This window comes from Equus asinus, chromosome 21 (genome assembly GCF_041296235.1).
Source record: "Equus asinus isolate D_3611 breed Donkey chromosome 21, EquAss-T2T_v2, whole genome shotgun sequence".
Taxonomy (NCBI): domain Eukaryota; kingdom Metazoa; phylum Chordata; class Mammalia; order Perissodactyla; family Equidae; genus Equus; species Equus asinus.
Genome location: NC_091810.1, coordinates 29,260,089 through 29,283,369, shown reverse-complemented (window position 1 = coordinate 29,283,369; position 23,281 = coordinate 29,260,089). Strand labels below are relative to the sequence as shown.

General features: G+C 47.5%; 1 protein-coding gene and 1 long non-coding RNA gene across 3 annotated transcripts in view; both read right to left on the bottom strand.

Annotated features, from left to right (window-relative positions):
* Nucleotides 1-263: 263 nt before the first annotated feature.
* Nucleotides 264-4,824, bottom strand: LOC139041378 (uncharacterized). The gene is made up of 3 exons (XR_011496404.1): nt 2,055-4,824; nt 1,707-1,819; nt 264-879 (listed from the first exon to the last, which is right to left on the bottom strand). It is a non-coding gene; the product is annotated as an uncharacterized lncRNA (long non-coding RNA).
* A 12,782-nt stretch (nt 4,825-17,606) lies between these two features.
* The window catches only part of SHQ1 (SHQ1, H/ACA ribonucleoprotein assembly factor), a 96,152-nt gene continuing 90,477 nt past the window's right edge, over nt 17,607-23,281 (bottom strand). For both annotated transcript variants that reach the window (XM_070492615.1, XM_070492616.1), the window contains one exon: nt 17,607-20,346. In XM_070492615.1, the coding sequence (XP_070348716.1) occupies nt 19,800-20,346 (547 nt within the window). In that variant the 3' untranslated portion in view covers nt 17,607-19,799. The remainder of the gene's footprint in view (nt 20,347-23,281) is intronic.

Below are 23,281 nucleotides of genomic sequence, written 5' to 3'. Positions count from 1 at the left end.
CTCCTGTTTGTCAAAAGACCCTATAATAAACCTATGCTTGATGATAACAACAGATGGTCCTCAACCAAGCCAGTTATTTGTCCCAAGAGGGAAAGCCCCACATTTGATGGTTAAAATAGGAACCTGGGTCTCTTAATTTTCTCAGAACATTAACATTGCGTCCACAAATTTGATTGTGGCAATTGTCTGCTTAAAACCCTCCACAGTTTCTCATCACATTTAGGAGAAAGTTCTATCAAAGAATAATGCTCAAAAGATAAATACCAAACTCTTTTTTTTCCAGTTTTATTGCAATATAATTGACATATAACACGGTATTAGTTTAAGGCGTACAATATAATGATTTGTTATTTGTATATATTGTGAAATGATCACCACAATAAGTTTAGTTAACATCCATCACCTCACACAGTTAACACATTTTCTTTCTTGTGATGAGAACTTTTAAGGTCTACTCTCTTAGCCGCTTTCAAAAGTACAATACAGTATTATTAACTATAGTCACCACACCATACATCACATCCCAAGAACTTATATATCTAACACCAGGAAGTTGGTACCTTTTCACCACCTCCACTCATTTCCCCCACCTTCCAACCCCCACCCCTGGCAACCACCAATCTGTTCTCTTTCTGTGAGTTTGGTTCTTTTAGATTCTACATATAAGTGAGATCATACAGTATTTGTCTTTCTCTGTTAGAATTATTTCACTTAGCCTAATGCCCTCAAGGTCCAACCATGTTGTCACAAACGAGAGGATTTCTTGCTTTTTGATGGCTGTAAAATACTCTAGTGTATATAGACATACCACATCTTCTTTATCCATTCGTGGGTCGGTGGACACAGGCTGTTTCTATGTCTTGGCTGTTGTAAATAATGCTGCAGTGAACATGGGGGTGCAGGTATCTCTTTGAGACAGTGATTTCTGAAAACCCAACTCATACTGACATAGACTAAATATGCATCACTTATTTAACTCATTAACGAGAGAACCGGTGGTACGGCAAAGCTGGTTCAAAAAGCATCTGATGACGGGCTTATACAGTCCCTCAGGAAAGATGGACAGAGGTAAGTTTTAATTTATTTGCTCATTTTTTAACTTAGAAACAAAACTGACTGACGTCCTGCGGGGTGATAAAGCAATAATCTTTGCGGTGATCTTCTCTACCAGGCAGAAACCCCTGGCTTCTCTGCAGGAGGACAGCTAGCTAGAGACGTACACGTAACTTCATAGAGATCAGGCCCAACCAGCAAACAGCAAAATCGAACCAAGGTACTACCGCACAGAGAATTAAGTCCCCCTTGGGTGCGCCTGGTACATAATGCTCTAGTCCGCCACTGCAAGAATCTATAGTCTCCCTTTTTGCCATATTTCCAAGTTTTGGATACTTTTTTTCAGTAATTCTAAGTCTTCAACGGGGCCACCAAAATCAACCCCTCCCTCTGCCCCCAGCCCCATCGGGTCACGCTGCCCTCCTGTGACAAGCTCCTCCTCGTCTCCAGGCCACCACAGCTGCTTCCTTTGTCTGCAGTCACAACCCGCCCCCTCCTCTATTTGTACCTGTCCCAAGATTTCCGCTTAAGTCATCTCCTCAAGGGAATTTTCCCAAGCCCCCCAGACTAGGTCCGATCCCCCCAGAACTCTCCAGAAAGGCAGCCCTTCTGCAGGCCCCCCTCTTGGCGCTTCTTACAACTTTGGTACCTACTTCATGGCGTAGTTAGTTGTTGAAAGTCTGGCTCTCTGACTGGAATATAACCTCCCGGGAGTAGGGGTGGGTCCGTTTTGCAGGTCACTGGAGACCCGGGGCCTGTGCAGAGCCTGAAACAGAGAGGGAGTGTGATGGAGGCGCTGCAGCACTCTTGGCTTCTGGGGCCAGGGCTCTTTGCAGGACCCAGAGTCTCCGCGCTTGGGGGTTCTCGTTGTGCCCCGTTCTGGCCAAAAGCCTGGCGGAGGCATCCGGGTTCCAGGAAGCTCACGTGAGGACAGGCTAACCGGTCATGGGGCCATCTGAGACCTCTCCGCCTCCCAGGCAAGTGGGAGGAATGTGCCTCACCTCGTCCGAACCATCTCTCACTCCTATATTTGGGCTGTTGAGCAGCATCCCAGCACAAACTCAGGGGGAAGCTGGTCTGATTAGGACTGTGACTGATTGTGACGAGACACCCCCGGATGATGGCGGGCCTCCTCTAGTCGCACCAAGTGATATAAATGACTGTGTCGGCGGCCCCAAGCGGCATCCGTGGGGTTTACACCTCATTAGATCGGTGGTGCCCAACGAAGCCACAGGGTTCAGCTGTCCCCTCTCTAGGCGCTCTTTCTGTTCTAGGCAAACATCGGAAAGGGCAACTGCGAAGCAGAATCAGAAACCTCCAGTGAAAACAGCAACAGAGCTGGAGGAAACAGAAACTAAAATAGTCACAATTTTGCATTTGGGGGTTTCCGATTTGAATCAACTCTTTACACTTCTGCCAAACTCCTGCTTCGGTTCTTCCTGGGGTGGCGATCCAGCCTGAGAACAAGCAAAACCGCAGAACCAGGTGGTCCGGAGAGAGCGTTGAGGAGGGGCTGCGAGCTCTGAGGTTTGGGGATTCGGCAGAAGCAAGAATTCAGTTTTGTTGGGGGCGATGCCAAGGGTGGTTTCAGCTTCCTCGTAATTTCCATCGGCCACCCCCAGTAAATAAACAACGGAAGAGAAAGTGGTGGTTGGTGTGACAAACACAGCTTTGCCAGGAGCCCCCTCCAAGCCTGTGCCCCGTCTGCGCCTCGCTCCTGAGCTCTGCGCAGTTCCCGGGCATCCGTCCCATTCCTGCTGGCAGCCCCGCGGAGGTCTATAGGGTGAAAACAGGAAGCCTGGAAGCCTGGATTTCCTTATTGGCTTCCGAAGGCAGAGAGGAGGAAGAGGAGGCAGAGAATGAAGAAAGGCCAAAGGAGACGGCAATTGATTATAAAGTTGGCAGGCTTCAAGTCACAACGTTGTTTTAGCAGCAGTGGGTTTTTTCCAGAAGCGATCCCAATTTAGACCGTGGGAAGACAACGCCACGGGGAATGCCTACATTCATTCTGCAGTTGATGAACAGGCAGTAGGACCTAGACAATCACTGGAGCCCATCAGATCCAGCAGGACAGAAGTGCTAGACATGGCGTCAGGCTTGCCTAGAGGGTGCCTGGCAGACGCTGTCCCCACCCTGCCCAGATGCCCTCCGCACACCCCTGCAACCAGGGCAGCCGGTCAGGAACAACGGTGGCCCTGCAGGAGGGCTCCCTGTCACCCAGGAGCCCACAGCCTGTGCGCAGGGAAGCAGAGGAGCCCCCGAAGGTGCCCTGAGTGATGGCCTGGGCACTGGGAAGAGGACAACTCAGGGGAATGTCGTCTCCATTCCCCCAGAGCTCCCCAGGGGGATGGGCTCTGGTTGTCCACAATGATAACCAGGTCGATCGCCACCTGGACAGTGCGCCCCTTCTCTGTCTGACTCCCCTACTCCCCACCAGCACTTCCTGGGACGACCTCCCAGACAAAAGACTTGCACTCCGGTACTTGTCTCTGGGTCTCCTTCCAGGAAAGCCCAAACCCCAGCAGTGCCTTTATGCACTTTCTTAAGAGGCAGCTGTTGGGGTGGATGTGGTCTCAGGGGTGCAGGACTCAGCAAGCAACCCTCTCTGCTCTGACGAAGTCCCACACCAGGGTCCTGAGAGGCAGGTGACACACGGGCTGGACTTCAGCCCCCACCTGACTCCACTGCTGGGCCCCTTTGCCCTACGGAGAGGCCACCGGCAGTCATCCTCACATCCACCGCTTCTTGCTTTGCCGCTTTGGGGAAGGAACAGCTTACCTGGAAGGGACAACTAATCTATTTTTCAGGCATACCAGAAATTCCACCAACATGCTCTTGAGTGTCGGAACATTCCTAGGAATTCAGGGAGCGAGCAGGGTGTGGACAAAACAGTGTGGGGCTTGAGTGTGACTGCTCTGAGTTCAAATCCCTCCTCGGCCCCTTCCTAGCTGTGTGACTTTGGGTCGATGTTTCCGCTCTCTGGAGCTTCCACTGCCTCAGCTGAGAAAGTACACTCGATTGTTTGAGGCAGAAAGTTAGGAAGCAAACACCAAGCAGGACCGCCAGGCCCGACGATGGGAAGGCGCTCTTTCAGCGCGGGTCCTTCCTCATTCCTCCCACACCTCTTTCCTCAAACAGCCAGCTGGGCTCACTGAGACGCACGGGCGCAAGTCTCTGAGGCCCCCTGACACTCAGAACCGGGTCAACCCCACAGTGGCGTTGAATGCTCACTGCTGTTGAGTGCCAAGATGTAAAGTGTTAATGGAAAGGAGGCCACTGATCAGGTGACGGTGACAAAGCTCAAGTCCCATCTGTTCCTCCCCTCCCTCCGCTGCAGGGTGGGCACAGAAACAGCTCCCCCACTCCTCCTTTGCTGAGTGCACGAACAAAACCCCCTGCGAGACCCCACGGCAGGGGAGGGCACTGAGCCTTCCCTCTTCAGTCCTCGACTCTTGTGCCGTGAGGGTGATACCCATGGTTGGCACTGGGTTTCTTTCTTACTAGGTTTGGTACCGCCCCAAGTTTTCCCCAGCTGGAGGTGATCCGAACAAGAGTGGCAGGCCTCGTCACCTACGCACAAATGCCAATCAAGAGAAACAGCCAATAGGACCCGCGAGAAATCAGACTCTGGAAGCCCGGAGACCCTGAGAGCGCCTCCTCCAGGCTCCCCATCGACACCCCCGCCCCCGACACACACATGCGCACAAACACACGCCACATTCCGGGTCTCACCAACCAGGAAAATATCAAATGGATCGGCTTGAGATATTTAAAGAAAAATATGCAAAATCACAATGAATAAATGTTTAATTAAATGTCTACAAACATTAGGTCCACTTTGTTCATTGTCAAGTTCACTTTTCATAATGATTTTATTACATCTGAAAACAATTGGTGACTTGGTTACCTTGTTTTGCAAGAACTCCTGAGAATGCATGATGATTGCTTAGAAAGCAGAGTCAAGAGTAAATTAAATGAGTTACTATTCATAGCCAAGTAAGCGCAAAAGCAAAACTGTAAAATTTCTTTAAAATATAAATTATATATATCTACATATATACATATGATGACATGGGTACATTATAATATATAATATATGTGGTATATATAATATATACATATATACATACATGTGATATGGGTGCATTATAATGTTTGATATAATGTAGAATGAATTTCTAAAAGTAAGAGTAATTAGGGCAAATGAACATCTTAACATGGCCTGCTATATGGCAATAATCACAGCTATTAATTCTTGGGAAACTCTTTACTAGGGTATGCACCCTCCTCTGAGGGAGCCCCTATATTTCTTCCCCTGGAGATACTGATTTGAAAGTCAGTCACTGGCCATTCCTGGTTTATTATTTGAATGTAGGAAAATGGCCATTTTGGCCCTTAGAATTAAGAGACTTCATAACCAGGAGCCTATATATATGCCTTCCTCTGGCCTCTTGTCCTACAGATTTGCTACCACACCTATTTCCTCCAGAGATTTTAGGAAGCTGCTTGGGTTCATAGGTAACTTAACCTCCTTTTTAAATCTCTGAAATCTTACTGCCTCCCCCCTGGGGGGCCGTGGAGTGTCCTCCCCGGGTGGCCATCGTGAACGTGCAACCTATCACGGCCACCCCTATCTTCTCACCCTGATTCTCAGAGGCTGTGCCCTGTGGGTGAAGCCATCTCTGAAAGGCCCTTCTTCCCCAGAAGCCACTTCTGCCTCATCGCCGCTTCTACCAGCCTCTTCAGGATGAAAGGTGCCAGGAGGCCATTAGCCACCGGTCATTAGCGGAGGCTGAGGGAGCGGTGCAGGGAAATCCCTCACAGCCGGCATCCCGTAGATTTTTGTTTTCATGCCACTTCAAGGAGCAAATTGATTTCAAATACACACTTTAGAGCCTCTTGTTCGGCCCATCATCTCTCCGATTAAGGCAAAAGGCTCAGGGCAGCCGCGTCTTCATTATGAGGAAACCACAGGCAGGCCTGGGTTGGAGGTGCCCTGGGCAGCTTCTGGGCCCAGGGAGGTGCTAGCAGCACCGACTGGAGACAGATGGGTGCTGAGTTTGTCAATGAATAATTCACACCCTCAGAGAGCCCTGCTGATACTTGGCATCCAAAAAGGATTCTTTCTGAGTCTGGCCACTGTGCAGACGGGTGGGGACCCCCAGGCAGAGGCCAGGACAAGCTTGGGAGAAAGAAGAGAGAGGCGAGGGAGAAGCTGTGTCTGCTGACTGCTTTTTGGATCCTCATCCAGCATCTCCAGCTACTCCCAAACTGCTCTCCCAGGCTGGGCGGCCGAGGATGCGTCCTTAACAACACTGCAAGCTACTCAGCCTGGCTTCCAGGGGGCTGTGGAGTGAGATGAGAGTGGATCTCTCCCCCAACTCCTTGCAAAGCTTTGCTCCTGGATCCCCCAACATCCTGGTCCCAACCAGCCCTTAGGAAGCCACTGCTAGTCACATCTCACCGAATCACAGACTCACAGAAATACAGAACTCAATTCAAGAAACATGTGTTAAGTGCCTATGATGAGCCAGGCACTGTTCTGGTGCAAGGGGCACAGCATAAACAAAATAACTAAAGCCCCAAATTCTCATGGAGTTTAAATCCCATTGGATGGAATCACTGGAAACCAACATGATCTAGTCTCCTCTGGTGGAAGAAAAAGTAAAAGGGATTGTGCTCCAACTGTGGGCCTAGCACTGTGCTAGGAGCTTTATATTTCTCATTTAATTCTCTCTCCCAACCACCTTTAAAGGTGAAATTAACACCTCCATTCTACAGATGAAGAAATTGAGGCCCAAGGAAGGTTAGTAAGATGCTCAAGGTCACAGATCTAGTAGGTGGTAAACCCTGATCTGCTTTCAAAGCAGGTGATGTGAGTCCTTCCTGAAGCCTCCTCGTTTCTCTAGCCCACATTCTCAGTCTCCTAAACAAGTTCAGTTGCTAACACCAACATTTGATAACTTTGTGTGTTTGGGCAGAGGACTCAGTTTCCTCCTCGGTAGGAAGGGGTTGACGGCCCCCAGCTCCCTGGGTTGCAGTGAGGACTAGAGGAGATCGGGCCTGTAAAGCCCTTTGTCCAGAGCCTGGTGCTAGGGCAGTGTTCAGTGAAGGCGAGCCGTCACCATTATTGGTGGGAGCATTTTAATGTTTGATACGAACAATCTCATATAAGGAGGAATGGTCAGTTACATCTAGCAAACCAGCCCTAATAAAAGAATAAAAGTGGACTAAGTCAGAGAGACTTACTGAAGTGTAGTAAGCCAGGCCTATAGAAGAGAAACATGGTTGCTGTGAGCATTATGAACAGAGAGGATGTCCAATATGCTGCCACCCACCTTTGGACTCTCACCATCACAGCTTTAGGACATAACTAAGAGGAATTCTACATTGTCACATGTGTCTCTGACCCTGTCCTCTAAAGACAAACATGTGCAGGCTGTGATGTCTGCGGTGACCACTGCCCAGAATGACTGTCGAGTGGCAGAGCCAGGTATAGATTTCTCAATAGGGTCCCTACCAGGTGGCTCCACTCAGAATTCAGTAAGTGTCTCAGTCTAGAGGTGTGATTGGTTTAAGCTCAGGCAAAATTTCCAAAAATTTCTCCTTTGTTTTCCTCAGCTATTAAAAGAACCATAAATTGGTAATCCGCCCTCCTTCAGTGCCTTTCATAACACCTTTTCCACCTTCTGCCTGTGCATCGGCTTTGCTACCCAACAAACCACCCCAAAACTTAGTGCTTTAAAACATCCATCATTTATTCCGCTCACAATTCTGTGGCCTCGCAATCTGGGCTGGCCTCGGCTGGGCGGTTCTTCAGCTGGCCTCACGTGGGCGCATTCATGTGGCCACAGTCAGCTCCTGGAGCAGCTTGGACTGTGGGTCTAGGGGGCCTCGGCTAGGACAGCTCATCTGGGCTCCATGTATCTCTCATCATCCCACAGGCTACACTAGGCTTGTTCATACTGTGACAGAAGGGCTGCAAGAGCTGCAAGAGAGAGGACAAGCCCTGTGGTGCCAGCATCACACGTGCAAACACCTCAGTAGCCAGAGCAAGTCACTCTAAGTCCCGAGTGAGAATGGGAGGGCACTGCGAGTTACGTGACAAGGGCTGTGGGTACCAAGGGGAGGAATCCAATGTGCCAAGATACTTGGTAAAACCCATATGTTGGTCAGGATGTGATTAAATGCAAGTAGCAGAACCCTTCCCAGGTCAGCTTAAGGGGCAAAACAAAAAAAAGAAAATGCTGTTTACTGGCTTGGGTAACTGAAAGGTCCAGGGTGGAACTAGCTTCAGGGATGGCTGGATACTGAGTCCCAGATGATGCTGTCAGATCTCTCTCTCTCTCTTCCTCCTCCTTCCTTCCGTCCACCTCTGTTATCTTATATATGAGATTCCTTTTCCAGGAAGGTTTTCCCCACGTGGTTACAAGGATAATCAGCAGCAGCTCAAAAACACCTTCCTTCTAGTTTACCAACGCAGGAAGAAAAAGCATCATTTCTAATAGCTCTGGCCAAAGTTCTGAGGAGAAATTTCATTGGCCGGGCTTGAGACATCTGCCCATCCCTGAACCAGTCACTGTGGCCAGAAGAACAGGATACTCTGCTTGGCCAGACCTGGGCCACAGGTCCACCCCTGTGTGGGATTAGAGTGTAGTCTCAGCCCTTCAGATAGACAGGGACTGAGTAGTATTATTATAGAGGGGGACAGGAATGCCCGAGAGGACAAAAAGGCACGTCCACTACTGGTGCTTAGGTGACTATGGAAAGACGCGTAGGATGCCAAGCTTTTTAAAAATGCTCAAAAAAGAAGACAAGAGGAAGCCTCCCAAGGTACAAGACAACAGAGGCGTTCATGGTATATGGAAAGAAACCCCAAAGGAGGAGGAGACAAGTCTCTTTTTTTTCAATTTTTATTTTTTATTGTAGTAACATTGGATTATAACATTATATAACTTTCAGATGTACATCGTAATACATTTCCAATTCTGTGTAGATTACATCATGTTCACCACCCAGAAACTAATTATAGTCCATCACCACACACATGTGCCTAATCCCCCCTTTTTTCCTCCCCACTCCCCCCTTCCCCTATGGTAACCTCCAATCCAATCTCTGTTGCTGTGTGTTTATTTGTTGTTTTTATCTTCTACTTATGAGTGAGCTCATATGGTATTTGACTTTCTCCCTCTGACTTATTTCACTCAGCATAATACCCTCAAAGTCTATCCGTGTTGTCACAAATGGCCGGATTTCATCGTTTCTTCTGGCTGAGGAGTATTTCATTATGTATATATACCACAGGAGAAGGCAGTCTTATAAGGTTATATACGTTACACGCTCTGGGAAGGCATTTCTGATAGGCTATTTACTTCTTGGTCAAAAGTAATCCACTGAGATGGGCTTGACCTGCTATGCTACCCGTCTCTGGACTATGAAACCTCCCAGGTTACTGCACACTGGGCTGGTCTCCAACATCTTTTGTTACCACAGGATCACAAAAGGGCCACAGATTTTGGAAAGAGAATCCTGATGCAGAAGTCCACCATGCCCAGCTTCAGGAATGATCAGATGAATGTAAGTCACTCCCATCCTGGAAAAACAAGTATGGCCTGGCTGGCCCGTGACAACTGCCCATGGGTTTCCTTCCAAAGCAGCCTCCGTCCCCTTCCCATAGATTGCCCTCCCAGACTGGCATGCAGGAGCCTCATCTCTCTCACCCCTCAGGGACTCCCCCAGGAGGGCATGGAAAACCCCAGAGGCCTGGGGCCAGGTACCCAAAATGCTACTGGATAGGTATCCATATCCCACTTCTCCTAAACCAGAGGGCAGCAAACGTTTCCTGCAAAGGGCCAAAGGGTAAAATAGTTTAGGCTTTGTGAGCTAAGAGGCAAACTCACGGTTATTATACACACACTTATGGAACAAGAGAGAAGACAAATCTCCACGTTCTTTTCAATCATTTAAAAATATTTTTAAAAAAACATCCTCAGCTTGCAGGCTGTACAAAACCAGGTGGTGGGACGGATCTGGCCAACGAGAGTTCTAGTTGTCGACTCCTGCCCCAAACCAGCTAAGGTGGAAGGAGGCATATGGCGAGCAGAATTTGTATTGGACAGGAAGATGGGGACTGTGGGATCAAAATGATAGCCACAGAAAGGGGGAAGGAGAGAGAAAAGAAGGAAACCTGTGAGGACAGAGTCTAGGAGAGAGTTAGGGAAGTTTGGAGGGGGGAAGGTGACTCTTTGGGGGCAGTGGCTATGATGAAGTGATAGCACGACAGTAAGAGAAAGAGAGGAACAGAGAGGATTTTACAATATTGCTGCGCTTTACAATGAAATTCACCAGGGACTACATTAAATATTCAATTGCTTTTCTGTTATCGTGGATACTGGGTTTTCTTTCTCTCTCTTTTTTAATGTAGGACAAAGCTGAGTCTGGGCCCACAAGCAGATGTGACTTTCCACTGGTTGCTTCCCAGTCCAGTAGCCGGCTAGCGCTTCCCCTCTCTGTCCCCGCCATCAGAGCAATTTGGTTTCCCCACCAGTCACATCCCTCCACCCCAACTCCCTCTCCTTAACCATCTCCTGTTCATCCTTTTTTCGGGCCATCTTCCGGGACTCCCACTGACTGAGTCCTCGCTCCCGCGGCAGCGCGTGCTCACCCCGGGAAAACCTGAGCGCCTTTTGCCTCCTCGCTTTCAAATGGGCCCACCCCTGCCCGCCCTTGTTGAAAACGAGGTAACGTACAAGAAGCATTTTGCAAACTGTAAAGCTGATACTGGCATTTGGTTCCCAGGAGAGCCTTTTTTTGATCGTCTTCTCTGTGCCATCCTCTCCAGGCTCCTCGAGGCAGGTCTCCACACACAGGGTCACTGGGAGGGGAACGAAGTATGTTTGTGATTTAGGGATCTGCTTCGCGCCAAGTTAGTCGACTTGGAGGGCGGGGGCTAGGAGCTGGCGCTCTGACTCTTTATTAAAGCCTCCCCGTGTTCCAGGTGATTCTTTTGCCCCATCAGGAAAATCTGAGCGTGTCTCCCCTTCCCAGCGGCTTCCAGGCTGCTACTTTCTCCAGCTCGGCTCAGAACTCCATGTGAACCTGCCTCCTATAAATCTTAAGTAAAACAGCCTCCCTAGTCGACTGTAATTAAACATAGACTCCGCCGCGGCGAGTTTGGCATCTGCACCTGCCACTGGGATCCCCTTTCTCCAGGCACCTGCGCACGGCAGCCATCCCGCCCCGCCCCCTCCCGCGCGCACGCGCAGTCGCGCAGCCCCTCCCGCGCGCCCTCGCCCGCCGCCCGCCGGCGCCCAAGGAACAGATGGAGCAATCAGCCTCCTCATTCCGCCAGAAGGGCCCGGCCGCTGTGGGGGCAGTGCTGTGGTTATAAGACACATCATTAGACACGTCATTGGACAGTGCGGCGGATTAGAGGGGGTGGGCGCGCCTAACGGAGAACAGGCATCCTCATTGATGGGCGGCGCGCGAAACGCGGGCGCTCCCACCCACGCCCAGCCCCGGGGGAGCCGGGGCCACGCGGTCCCACCCTAGGTGATGGGCCGCCTGCCTGCTGCCGCGCTTCGGCCTTCCCGGCCCTCTCGAACAGTCTGTCTTTGCTCTTTCTTTTGAAACACCGTGCCAGATGAGTTATGCGCAAAGGATGTCATCCACGTTGACGGGTCACCTGTCAGGTCTCCATGCTCGACGTGGTAGCGGGTCCTGCAGTCAGCGCAGTAGGCCAGACAGTGACAGTCTCAGCCCATCCATCGACAGCCCCCGTCCCTGCCCCCAAGGGTGAGTGATTCAAGAAAAGCCCACTGGAGTGGACACCCGCTGGGATTCACTCTTTCCTCCCCAACTCCCCTCCCCCCCCCCAAGAAGCCAGGTGACCTTGAGTGGCTCAGGCCACCTTTCCCGGCTCTACAAGGGACAGCACCTAATGTTGATAATGAGCCTGGGCTGCAAAGAGGGCAGGATTGGGTTTGGAATCCAGGGCTGTCCCTGCTGTGTGGGTGAGATCAGGCAAGTTAGACTGGATCCCTGGTCTTATGTTTGATGGAGAGAGTCTCTACCCCCCAGGCACTTGTGGGGCAAAGTATGTTGGAGCTGAGCGCCTTTGTGAAAATCAGAGGCTCACTCAGGGTAGTTTGGATAACCAGAGTGCGTCAGGTGGGTCTAAGCCAGAATTAGAAGTGTAACCTCTGTGTGGGATACAGAAGCCAAGCCAGAATTAGCAGTGTAACCTCTGTGGGGGATACAGAGCAGAGGAAACAGGAGTGGGAGGGGAGGGCCTCAGGCACAAGCAGGATGGACACATGAGGGAGGCAGAGCCCCATGTGGCCGGACACGCAGTCCCGGAGGGCCATGGCGAGTCCAGAGCAAAGACTGCCTGTGAGAGGGGTACCCTGCTGGGCAGGAATGGCCCAGCTCTTGCACCTAGCTGTGCCAGGCAGTGGCTGGGAGCAGCCTGGAGAGAGTGTAGCCTGGGACTGAACGCTGCGGTGGATCACAAAGTGAAAGTATGGCAGAGGGAGCTGTCAGCTCAGCACACTCCCCAGCAGGTTCTCTCCTGGATGGAGAGCTGAGCTAAGCACCCCCACAGCTATCCCCAGCTCCGGGAGTGGCGTCATGAGTGAGACAAAGCCAACCAGCACATTTCATTTCATTGGCCAACCGTGAATGATTCAGAGTTTTCCTGAACTGACCAATTAGAGTGAATCTGAAGACATTTGCTGGAACACAGATAATCTCTTTTCTTACTGATGTTAACAAGAAAATAGGTAGTTGCAGGGGCTGCTGGCAGCCACCTTGGGATGTGAGAGGTGTCCAAATTGGGAAGAAGTCAACATTGAGGATGACAGGGCAGAGAAACCACAAGAAACAGGGCTTTTGGTCACACTGTTGAGTGGCTGGATTAAGCCTCTCCTGAAATCCATTCTACCGCTGGACTTCTTCATTCATGAATAAACCCTCTTTACTGTTTGAAGCAGTTATGTCTGTTATCCTGTTACTTATAAGAAAGGCCTCTGATTGATCAGCAATAAGGGAAATGGATGCCCTCTGAACTCCGAGAATAAGCAGAGACACAGGCCTAATAGAACTGGGATTGATGAAACGGTGGTGGAGGGATCCAACGCTGCTCTTGGGACCTCAGGGCAGAAATGTCTGAATCTTCACTTCAGAGAGTAATGTGACTTAACAACTCCATGTGCCTGCATCTTTCTGCACCCAGCCACTCTCTTTTCCATGACCAGCTGGTGTCTCTTCTCTGTATCTTTGCTCCACTACATAGATCGTTCTAACTCATACTTCTCCTTCCTAGCTGAGTTTGCAAGACCAACTCTGGATCCACTTTGTGACTTTTCTCAATGCATCTCTCACCCTGAGCGTCTGCTGCCAGGGGTCGGATGCTCTCTGCATTTCCCAATTCAGATTTCTGACAGCATGAATCCGATCACCCCAGCCTTTGCCCATTTAGACACCCCCAGAGACTCTGATTCCATTGTCTGCAGAGGAGGCTGGGTAGCAGAATTTCTTTAAAGTTTCTCAGATGGTCCAATTGTGCTGCCAGCGTCACGAACCCCTGCTTTAGTAAAGCTTTCCAGGCCAGCAGACCTCACAGCCTGCCCTTGGGTCAACTCCAGCCCAGTCAGCTGAGAACAGAACATACCTGAAGCCTCCTCCGTTGGTGGGGGCCGGGCTTTAGAGGGACTAAGTGGAGACAGTCCTTGCTCGACATGCTTAGGACAAGACAAGCCTAGCACAGCCCTGGCATAAGGCAGCAGCTCAACAAGTGACGGCCGTTAGAAAAGTCCTGTCTCTTCTCTAATTCAAGGGTATTCTGTCTTGAAGACATACCAGGCTGCAGCAGTGCAGCTGAGGAAGCGCCTAGAGTGCAGGCGCCCGGGCTTGGCATCCACACTGTACACACCACAGTTGCGATGAGTCCCGTTTACGTTTGAGAGCGGTTTCTTCCATGGCAGGAAGACTACATCGGGGCAGCTGTGACAAGTCCTATTTTGAGGGGTTATTCAGTGACATGGGACAATATTCATGACCTCATGTTGAGAAAGAAAAAGGGATCTAAAATTTATGTGGTACGTGATTCTAATTTTGTTTAAAAAAATTATGTGGGTATATAACTGTATCCGTATACAAGAAAAAAGACCGCAAATAGAGACACCAAAAAGGCAACTCTGACCCTCAGGTGAGAGGTTTTCTTGAAGTGAAATGTTATCAGTTTAGAGAACTGACTTACCTGAAATGTTTTGTTGAGGTGAACATGCTTTTATGCAAGCATGGTTTCAGGAGAACACTGGCTGCCGAGATGTACCTGCACAACTCAACAGTGGCAGCCTCATGTCAGCAGCCCTCTGGTTTTCCTGTTTTATTCTAATTTTACAGAAGTCTGAATACAGAGCTCTGGAACCCACCGCTCTCGGGGCCAGCCTGATAGGAATCTCTCTTCCCCTTTCCAATCCCTTTGGCTTTCCTTGGATTCAAGGCTCTTCCCAGCAGGACCTGGCCCTGATTCAGTGGGAGTTCAGAGGAGGGACATTATTTCCAGCCAGGAAGAATGCAGGGGGACCTTCTGGAGGAGGCATCATCTGAATGGGGCTTTGAAGGATAGGTGAAAAGTAAACCTGTGCTAACGAATAGGATAAGAGAAAGGAGTGCATGAGCAGACATGTCGAGGTGGGAACACAGAGAGCATGTCCAGGAGACATAAATACAGGAAATATTTATGTACTGTGGGCGAGAATCCACCAGAGGCCCTGGGTTGCAAGAGGGGTATTGTTTTCGGGGGGCTTCTGGGCTGATGGCCAAACTGCTGAACTCGCAATACTTCAGGCCAGACGACTGTCAGCCGGGCTCTCAAGTCCCTCAGCTGTTCCTGCTGCGTCTTCCCCCGGATGCTCCCTCCAAGGAGAGCAGTAGGGGAATGTCGCCCTGGAAATAAAAGATGGCAGCGTTCCACTCCAACCCTTGGAATCCCGGAGACAGGGCCTTCAGCACACGGTCTGGCTAGGACTGAGACTCGCGGGGGGCCAAGTCGCCACTTCCAGCACCTTTGAGGCGAAAGGAGAGCAGATCCACGTAGCAAGATTCTTCCCAGAGGTGAATCCTTTCTGTTTGTTTTTTCCAAGTGTTTAGCCACCAATTCCACATTCATCCTCTTCCTCCAGCTTATCTTCTCATGAATTTTGAGAGCAGTCTTCCTTATCTAGGAAACAAATGGCCTCCACAGAAAGCTCCAAACAGCAAAGTCATTTATCTGTTTGACAGGTGTTTCCTTGTTTGTTTTTTCCAGCCTTGAGACAAGAGTTGTGTCAACGGTGGATGGCTGTGCCCCAGTCACTTGAGAGGCATGAATCAATTTCCAGCTGCATTTATCACTTGCTGCCTTAAATCAAGTCTAATCAATGCGTCCTTCATTTGGTATGGATTGAAACCATATATAACATGGTCGGAAAAGGGGCGGGAAGGGGAGCAGATCACAATGAAAATTCCATCAGGGATTTAGATGGAATGATGTTAAGGAAACATTTGCAACCTTTGATTTACTTTAATGGAGACGCCTGACCAGTCAGTCTCAGAGATTTGCGTTTATGAAGCTTAACTTCCATTTACCTGACGTGCAATGACATTACATGACAGATCGAAATATATAAAGGGATTTTTGCATCTTTAAAGATTTTATAATTAATACATTCTGAAGTCTTGGTATATTTTTAATAGAGGGGCAGCTTAAGAGTTGCCTAGTTTTCCTCCTCGAACTCATTCCTATTTCTTTTAGGGGTGTCTGTTTTGTCACCATTGACTATATGAGTCAATTTCTAGTTACATAAAATAATAAAAATCTCTTTATAACAACATAGTTATACAGGAGCCCCTCTGATTCAGAATAATTTTATAAAGTCTTACAACTGAGAAAACTTGAGTCTCTCCCTCTCTCCTCCCCCCAGTTCTTGGTAACAGAATCTGATCCACACACCCCAAGTGGATTTTTCTCTAGCAGGTGTGAAAACCGCCCCCTAGCTGCCCCACCAGTTTAGAATGTGGGAGAGAGCAGCCCTGTCTCATTTGTAAATTAATCCTGAGCCAGTGAAAGATGATATCAGCATAGTTACTGGCACCTAAAACCCATCATGCCCACAGCAAGGCCCCGCATTATTCTTCAAGGATAATGGGAGAGGAGAGACAGAACATGGAAAAATAGGTCAATGATAATGCAAATCCGGAGGATGAGGCCGTGCTGTGATTCATTGATAGAATTAACATTTCTATCTAATCTGCTGAACTGTGTAGACTTTTACCTCTGGCCTGCCTCTGAAGCCATTAACAGGGCTGACTCATTCTCACAGAGCCGGCTTCCCCAGCGACCTGTTGTCAGGTAGCTGACAGAGCTCTGTTCAGCTCTGGGAAGTCAGACATTAATAATAAACCCCTATGCTGGTCTAATACTTTCCAGCTTATAAGGTGTTTTGGACATACAGACTCATAATCCTGTAAGATAAGCCAGAAAAGTAGATCTATTCCCATGTTCGAGATGAAGGGAGAGGTTCGGAGGGTGGCCCACCCCCTTGTGGGCTGGTCACACCAGCGCTGTGGCTCTGGAACTCCACTCCTCGTCTCATCAACCCCAAACTGGCTTCTTCCCACCGAACTGCAACTAGGCAGTCCCTGAGGTCTCCTCCCTGTTCTTTCCCCAACTTTTTTTTTGTTCTCCCATCACCCAGGGTTCTTGGGAAACTCACGTGGTGACAGGAGATCCCTAGAGTTGCCTGGCAGGTTGTCTAGCTTAAAAAACAAAAGGCAGCACCTTTGGATGTGCTTTGGGTTACAGACGTGGTGTCGTGTTCTTAACCCATCTTAAACAAAGACAGAGTAATGCAATCTAACAAAGCTTTAACCCTCTGCGAACAGAGGGAGGGTGAGAGAAATGCTGCAGACTCAGGGTCTAAAAGTGCTTACTCCCGTCATCCTTAATACTCATGAGGGTTGTTTAATGAGCTCCTGAGCTGTGAGGGTGTCCAGGAAGGATCACGTCTGCTCCTTCTTTGAGGAAGAGAGTAACAGGTATTTCCACCCAAGACAAGTCTCACCGAAGTAGATCCTGTTAAGATGCCTAAGTCAGAACAGAAGTTGATGGAAAGAAGAATTTCCATGGCTTTAAACTTTTAGACAAGAGTCGATTTGCTCAACTTGACGTTAGTAGAAGTGAATGAAGGGAGTAACGGATAATGCATTTTCACACTGGCTCCAGGTCATGTGCTGTGGAGGAGAAATGCATTTTCCATGGTCACAGGGATTTGAAGCTCTCCAGGGCGCCTGAGAAAAGTCTGGAACACATTCTGACAAAGGTGTTAGAGTGTTCAGGAGTTAACATGCGTGTTAAAGGGCACAGTCACCCCAACTATCCTGTTAATACAAACTGGAATTTCTATTGGAAATACAAATTCTCGCAACCTATATGAACCCAGAGTAAAAGGGATCGTACCCTTTCTTGAAACCAAAATGCTATTGAGATTAATACATATCAGATTTCATTTCATTTCCTCCCCAAAGCAAATTGGTTTATTTCACTTGTTCATTCATTCAACAAATATTTATGGAGCGCTGAGAATATGGGCACTGAGGATTCAGTGGTAAAAAGACACGACACAGACCCTGCTTCCTAGGAGCATATACTTGAGTGGGAAAATTCACATTTAAAATATTAATGGAGACTTATGCTTCCAATCAAGATAGGGTAATAGGAACCAGATTTACTCTCCCACCTGACATACCCAAAAAAGAAAAACAGAAGCAATACATGAAACAACAGTTTTCAAGACACTGGACATCAGGCAATGACAGACAGTGATCCTGAGGGATGGAAAACATGGTGGGCCCCATGAGTGCCTCACCTTCTGCCCTGAAAGACTGTCCAGGCTGCACAGGGACGGACGACCCAGGCAGAATCTAGTGGACTCCAGAGTTCAGGAGACAGAGCCAGAGGCTTAGGGCGATCAAGGCAGCTAGAGTTTGCAGGACAGAGTACCAGGGAGGAGGGAGCTGCAGAGGACCCCAGATATCTGGAAAGGGTTCCGCTCTACAGTCAAGGGAGTACTTATGGATGAGCACGTGTGAGTGAGGCCGGGGAAAAACCACCTGAAAGGATTGGAGTGAACAGCGCTCAGCACTCACACAGGTGCCTACTTCTGTCAGCTGGACTGGAAAACTCACAATTCACGGGACATGGAAAAATCTTTCCTTAGTACTGGCAAACAGTTCATCCTAGACTGAGGTCTGTTCCAGACCTAACAAATTATGAAAGCAAGACCCACAAGGATCAAACTACTGCCCAACTTAACTATATCCTGAAACAAAGCTAAAGGCTATTTATACAAATACACATCCAGCAGCCGACAAGGGAAAATTCACAATGTTTGGCATCCAAAGATTACAAGGCATGCAAAGACAACTAATAATGAGGGCTTGTACCTAGAATTTATAAAGAACTCTCAAAACTCAAAACTAAGAAAATAATCGGCTTAAAAAAAATTGGCAAGAGATTTGATCAGACACTTCACCAAAGATATGTGGATGACAAAGCATATGAAAAGATGCTCAACATAACACGTCTTAAAAAATGAAAATTAAAACCACAATGAGATACCACTGCATGCCAATTAAAATGGTAAAAATTTTAAAAACTGACCATACCAAGTGATGACAAGAATGTGAAAGAACCGGAACTGTCCTACACTACTGGTGGGAATGTAAAACGGTACAGCCACTTTGGAAAACAGTTTGGCAGTTTCTTAAACTGTTGAACACATACCTACCATATAGCTCACTCATTCCACGCCTAGATATTTACCTAAGAGAATTAAAAGCATATTATCCACACAAATACTTGCACACAAACCTTCATGACAGCTTTGTTTGCAACAGCCCAAAACTGGAAGCAACCAAAATGTCCGTCAGTAGGTGAATGGATAGATCTATTCACTGAAATCCTACCCACATACGGAAAAAGCCAAAAACAGAATCCCTCTCAATACATGCTACATCAGTGAATCTCAAAATAATTACCCTGAGTGAAATAAGCCTGATAAAAAAAAAAGTACATATTACATGATTCAATTTATATTAAATTCTAGGAATACAAACGAATGAACATATTGTGACAGAGAGCAGATCAATGCTCACCTGGGGAATGGGGGGTTGGGTGGCATGGGGGGTGGGGTCGGAGAGGGGTAACAAAGGAGCACGAGAACACTTGGGGATGATGGGGAAACATGTCATCTTGATTGTGGCCATGGTTCCATTTGGTATAAATATATGTCACATTGCACACGTTAAATATCCAGTTTACGGTATGTCAAGTATACCTCGGTAAAGCTATTAAAAATAGTAATGGTCTCTACGTTCCAGAGATTCTGGCAGAACTATTATTTTCATCTTCAAATATCAATTACATTTGGTAAAAAATACTTTAGAACTTTATTTTTAAAGTTGTTAACAGGGAAAACAACAAGTATCAACATTAGCTCATTGAAAAAACATGCTGTATATACTAAGAAAAAGTACAAAGTGAAAGTGAAGAATTCTAATTCAGCACATAAAACCAGATCTGAGATAATTCTCAACAATGAATCAAACCACTCAGAGTCAGTCATTTGGCGTCTGCCGGTCCTGTCGATCCTGCATCAGTCAGTCATTTGGCGTCTGCCGGTCGTGTCGGGCCTGCATCAGAGTCAGTCGTTTGGCGTCTGCCGGTCGTGTTGGGCCTGCATGCTGCTGTGGTCGCCGGCAGCAGAGCCCTCGGTTTCAGTCATCTGAACTGTAGCCTTGAGCTGTTCTCCAAGCTCCTCTATCAGAGGCCCAGGACCCCCGAGAGCCCGGGAGGAGGCAAGTGGCTTCCCCTGACCAGCATCAGACCCCAGGCTGGCCGCGTTTCTGCACAGCCCACCGTCGTCAATTAGCAGGGCACTGCTTTCCTCAAGAAAGGGATCCTGCAAGCAAGTTAGTGTCTCAGATGTGCTATCTTTGAGTTCCTCGTGTTCCGAATCCGAGTCTTCGGCCTCAGACGATGTGCTGCTGTCTGATTCCTCCGAATCACTTGCCTCAGAACTGGAGCAAGGTGTCTGCTGCCTGGAAGCAGAATGAGCCGCTTTTAATGCAGTTTCCTCCTCCTGGACAAGACGCGCTGCTGCTTCCAGCTCTTCCAGTTCCAGCCCCAGCTGGGCCTTGGTCACGGAGACTTCCTTTAAGGCTTCTGCAAGAGCTGCCAACTTTTTGGACCTTGAAAACCATTTTAAGAAGAAATATTAGGACTATTCATTAACTGGCCTGGGGACAACAGGGTACAAAGCGTAAAGAAATAACACAATAAAGTTGGATCCATACTTCACATGATACACCAGGAGAAATCCCAAACAGATCAAAGATATAAGTGTAAAAAAATGAAGCTAGTAAAATATTACAAGGAAATGTAGGATATTTCCTTTATGACCCCAGAATGAGGAAGGCCTTTCTAACTAGGACTCGAAATCCAGAAGCCACAAAAGCAAAGATTAATAAATTCAACTAGTAAAAATCAACAACTACTATAGCACAAAGCAACCATCATAAGCAAAGTCAAAAGGCTAATACAAAATTGAGAAAAAGCAAGGTCTAATTCTCCTAACAGAATTCTTAAAAATAGATACAACACAGGCTGGTCCAGTGGTGTAGTGGTTAAGTCTGCACACTCTGCTTCAGTGGCCCAGTGTTCACGGGTTAGGATCCTGGGTGCAGACCTACACACCACTCATCAAGCCATGTTGTGGCACAAAATAAAAGAAGATTGGCAACAGATGTTAGCTCAAGGCCAATCTTCCTTACCAAGAAAAAAATAAAAAATAAAAAAAATTTACAACAATCCATCAGAAAAATGGGCAAAAGACATAAGCAGACAATTCTCACAAAAGGAAACACAAATGCCTCTTAAATATAAGAAAAGATGTTCAGTCAAATAAGAGAAGTAAAAATTGAAGTCATACTGAGATATATTTTTATTAGATTGGCAAAAATGCAAACATTTGATAAAGCTGCTAGCAAGGCTGTGGGGGAAATGGCACCTTCCTACCCCGCTGGTGAGCGATTACACAGGTACAACCCCTACGAAGGAGAACTTGGCAATAGCTTTCGAATTGAAAATGTACACAGCCCTGACCCAGCAATACCACATCTGGAAGTTAAACACACATACCACATGACACAGGCCCAAGGTTAGTTACTATGGCATTATTTTCAATACCCCAAATGGGAAACAACCACATGCCAATCAATATGGGACTGGGTAAACACATTATGGCAGATCCATATAAAGGAACAGTCTACAGCTGCATAGGGAATGAAGCTCTCCATGGGCTGACCCAGATACACTGTTTAATGACATCAAAGGCATGCCATATGTATATGTACCTATAATGTTAAAAAAAGGAAAGAAATAAAAACATATATTTGTATTTGCTTGAATATCTATCAATACACTCTGGAAAGCTAGAGAAAACACTAACTTACATGGAAGGGTGTGGTGGGAACTGGAAAGCTGGACAGTGAGGGTGAGAGAGAGACTTTCCATCGCATATTGTTCATGGTTAAACCTATGTAATGTAACACCTATTCAGAATTTTTAAATGTGCCCCCAAAAAAGCAATGTTAGAGAGCAGCATGGAGTGCTTTTTATTTTTATCAGAAAACCGTTTCATGGAATATCGGAGGATATTTTTCTAAATTTATAATATTATGTTGAATAAACTTTTTCATTAACTTGGATGCATTTAGTTGTTTTGTTTTTGAAGCAACATAAAGCATACTGCAGTTCTCCAAAAACTATCCCTTTACTATTCTACAGAGGAAAATCTGAGGTGACAACTGAAGAAAGGTGGCAATGAGTGAAAATGGTAAGCATGCTGACAGGGCTTCTGTTTGCCTAACTCCAAAGATTAAATGAGTGTACACAACAATTTAGTGTCTTGAGACAATCTGGATGAGGGTGAGTTCACAACATAAATTCATTTGTAAAAGTGTAGTCCATTCCATAATATTGGGGAAATGAGGCTTCATTTCAAGAGAGCCAAAGTGAATGGACAGTGCAACGGCAACTACCGAACAAAGATAATTTTCATCTAAGTGCCTAGATGTATCTCAGGCCCTTTCGTCTCAAAATATTTAGAAGAGTGACTGTGCATGGACGCCCCTCCCCACAGCTGCCCCTCCACAGGTGTGATCAGGACCAGACGCTCCACTGCAGTCAGTGTCTGAGGGTGGGTGGCAGGCACAGCGGGGGAGAATGGGACAAGGGCAACAGCCAGCATGGATGGGCGACTTTCTCTTAGGCGAGGAAAAGCCTGAGTTTCAGTGCTGGAATTTCCAGAGCTTAGAAAAGGAAAGGTGGCTAGGGCAAAGGGGAAAATGAAGGTGAGATCAGCTGGAGTCACTTAATGATTCACCAAAGGGCCCAAACTCTGGGTGAGCTCTGATCAGCGTGAGACATCTTTAAAAGCATGGAATAAGATGGTTGCAATATAATTTACATCCTTGTCCAAGACAGTTGTAGATAATGTCCACCATATATTTTGAAACCTTGACGACCAGTGACAAAGGATTCAGTCAGAACTAGTGGACCAGTTTAAAACATCTCTGCCCCAAGGCCCTGTCAGCCTAGCAACTAGTTCACTGCCATCTTTCTCACTGAAGGAGGTCCCCTCTGGATAATGACACACAGCTTTCAGAGATAAAGAGCAAGGAACCTGGGAGAGAAGACAATGTCTCTTATTAAATTATAATATTAGAAATAAAACATTTAAAATAAAAGCTTTTACTTCAGTGACCATATATCTCATATTTTTAATAGCCATGACAAATATGTGAAGGATGATGGTCCTCGTCATTGCACTTACTCCTACCAACAACCCTGTGAATCAGTTTCCTTTTTATCCCCACATTACAGATGATGAAACAGAAGCCTGGAGGGGTTAGGAAACCTGCTGAAGTTCACCCCGCTAGCAAGGGGCAGCCAAGACTGGCAGCCCAGGCCTCAGAGCTCTAGCGCAATTCCTGCTCCACCAGAGGGCCTCCCATGAGTACCCAGGCTCCGAAAAGTTTCAGTTCTTCAGACCACATTCTTCACTCCTTCCCAATTTGAGCTCGACTCGGCATCTTACAAATGAGCGAGCTCTGACTTGCAGAA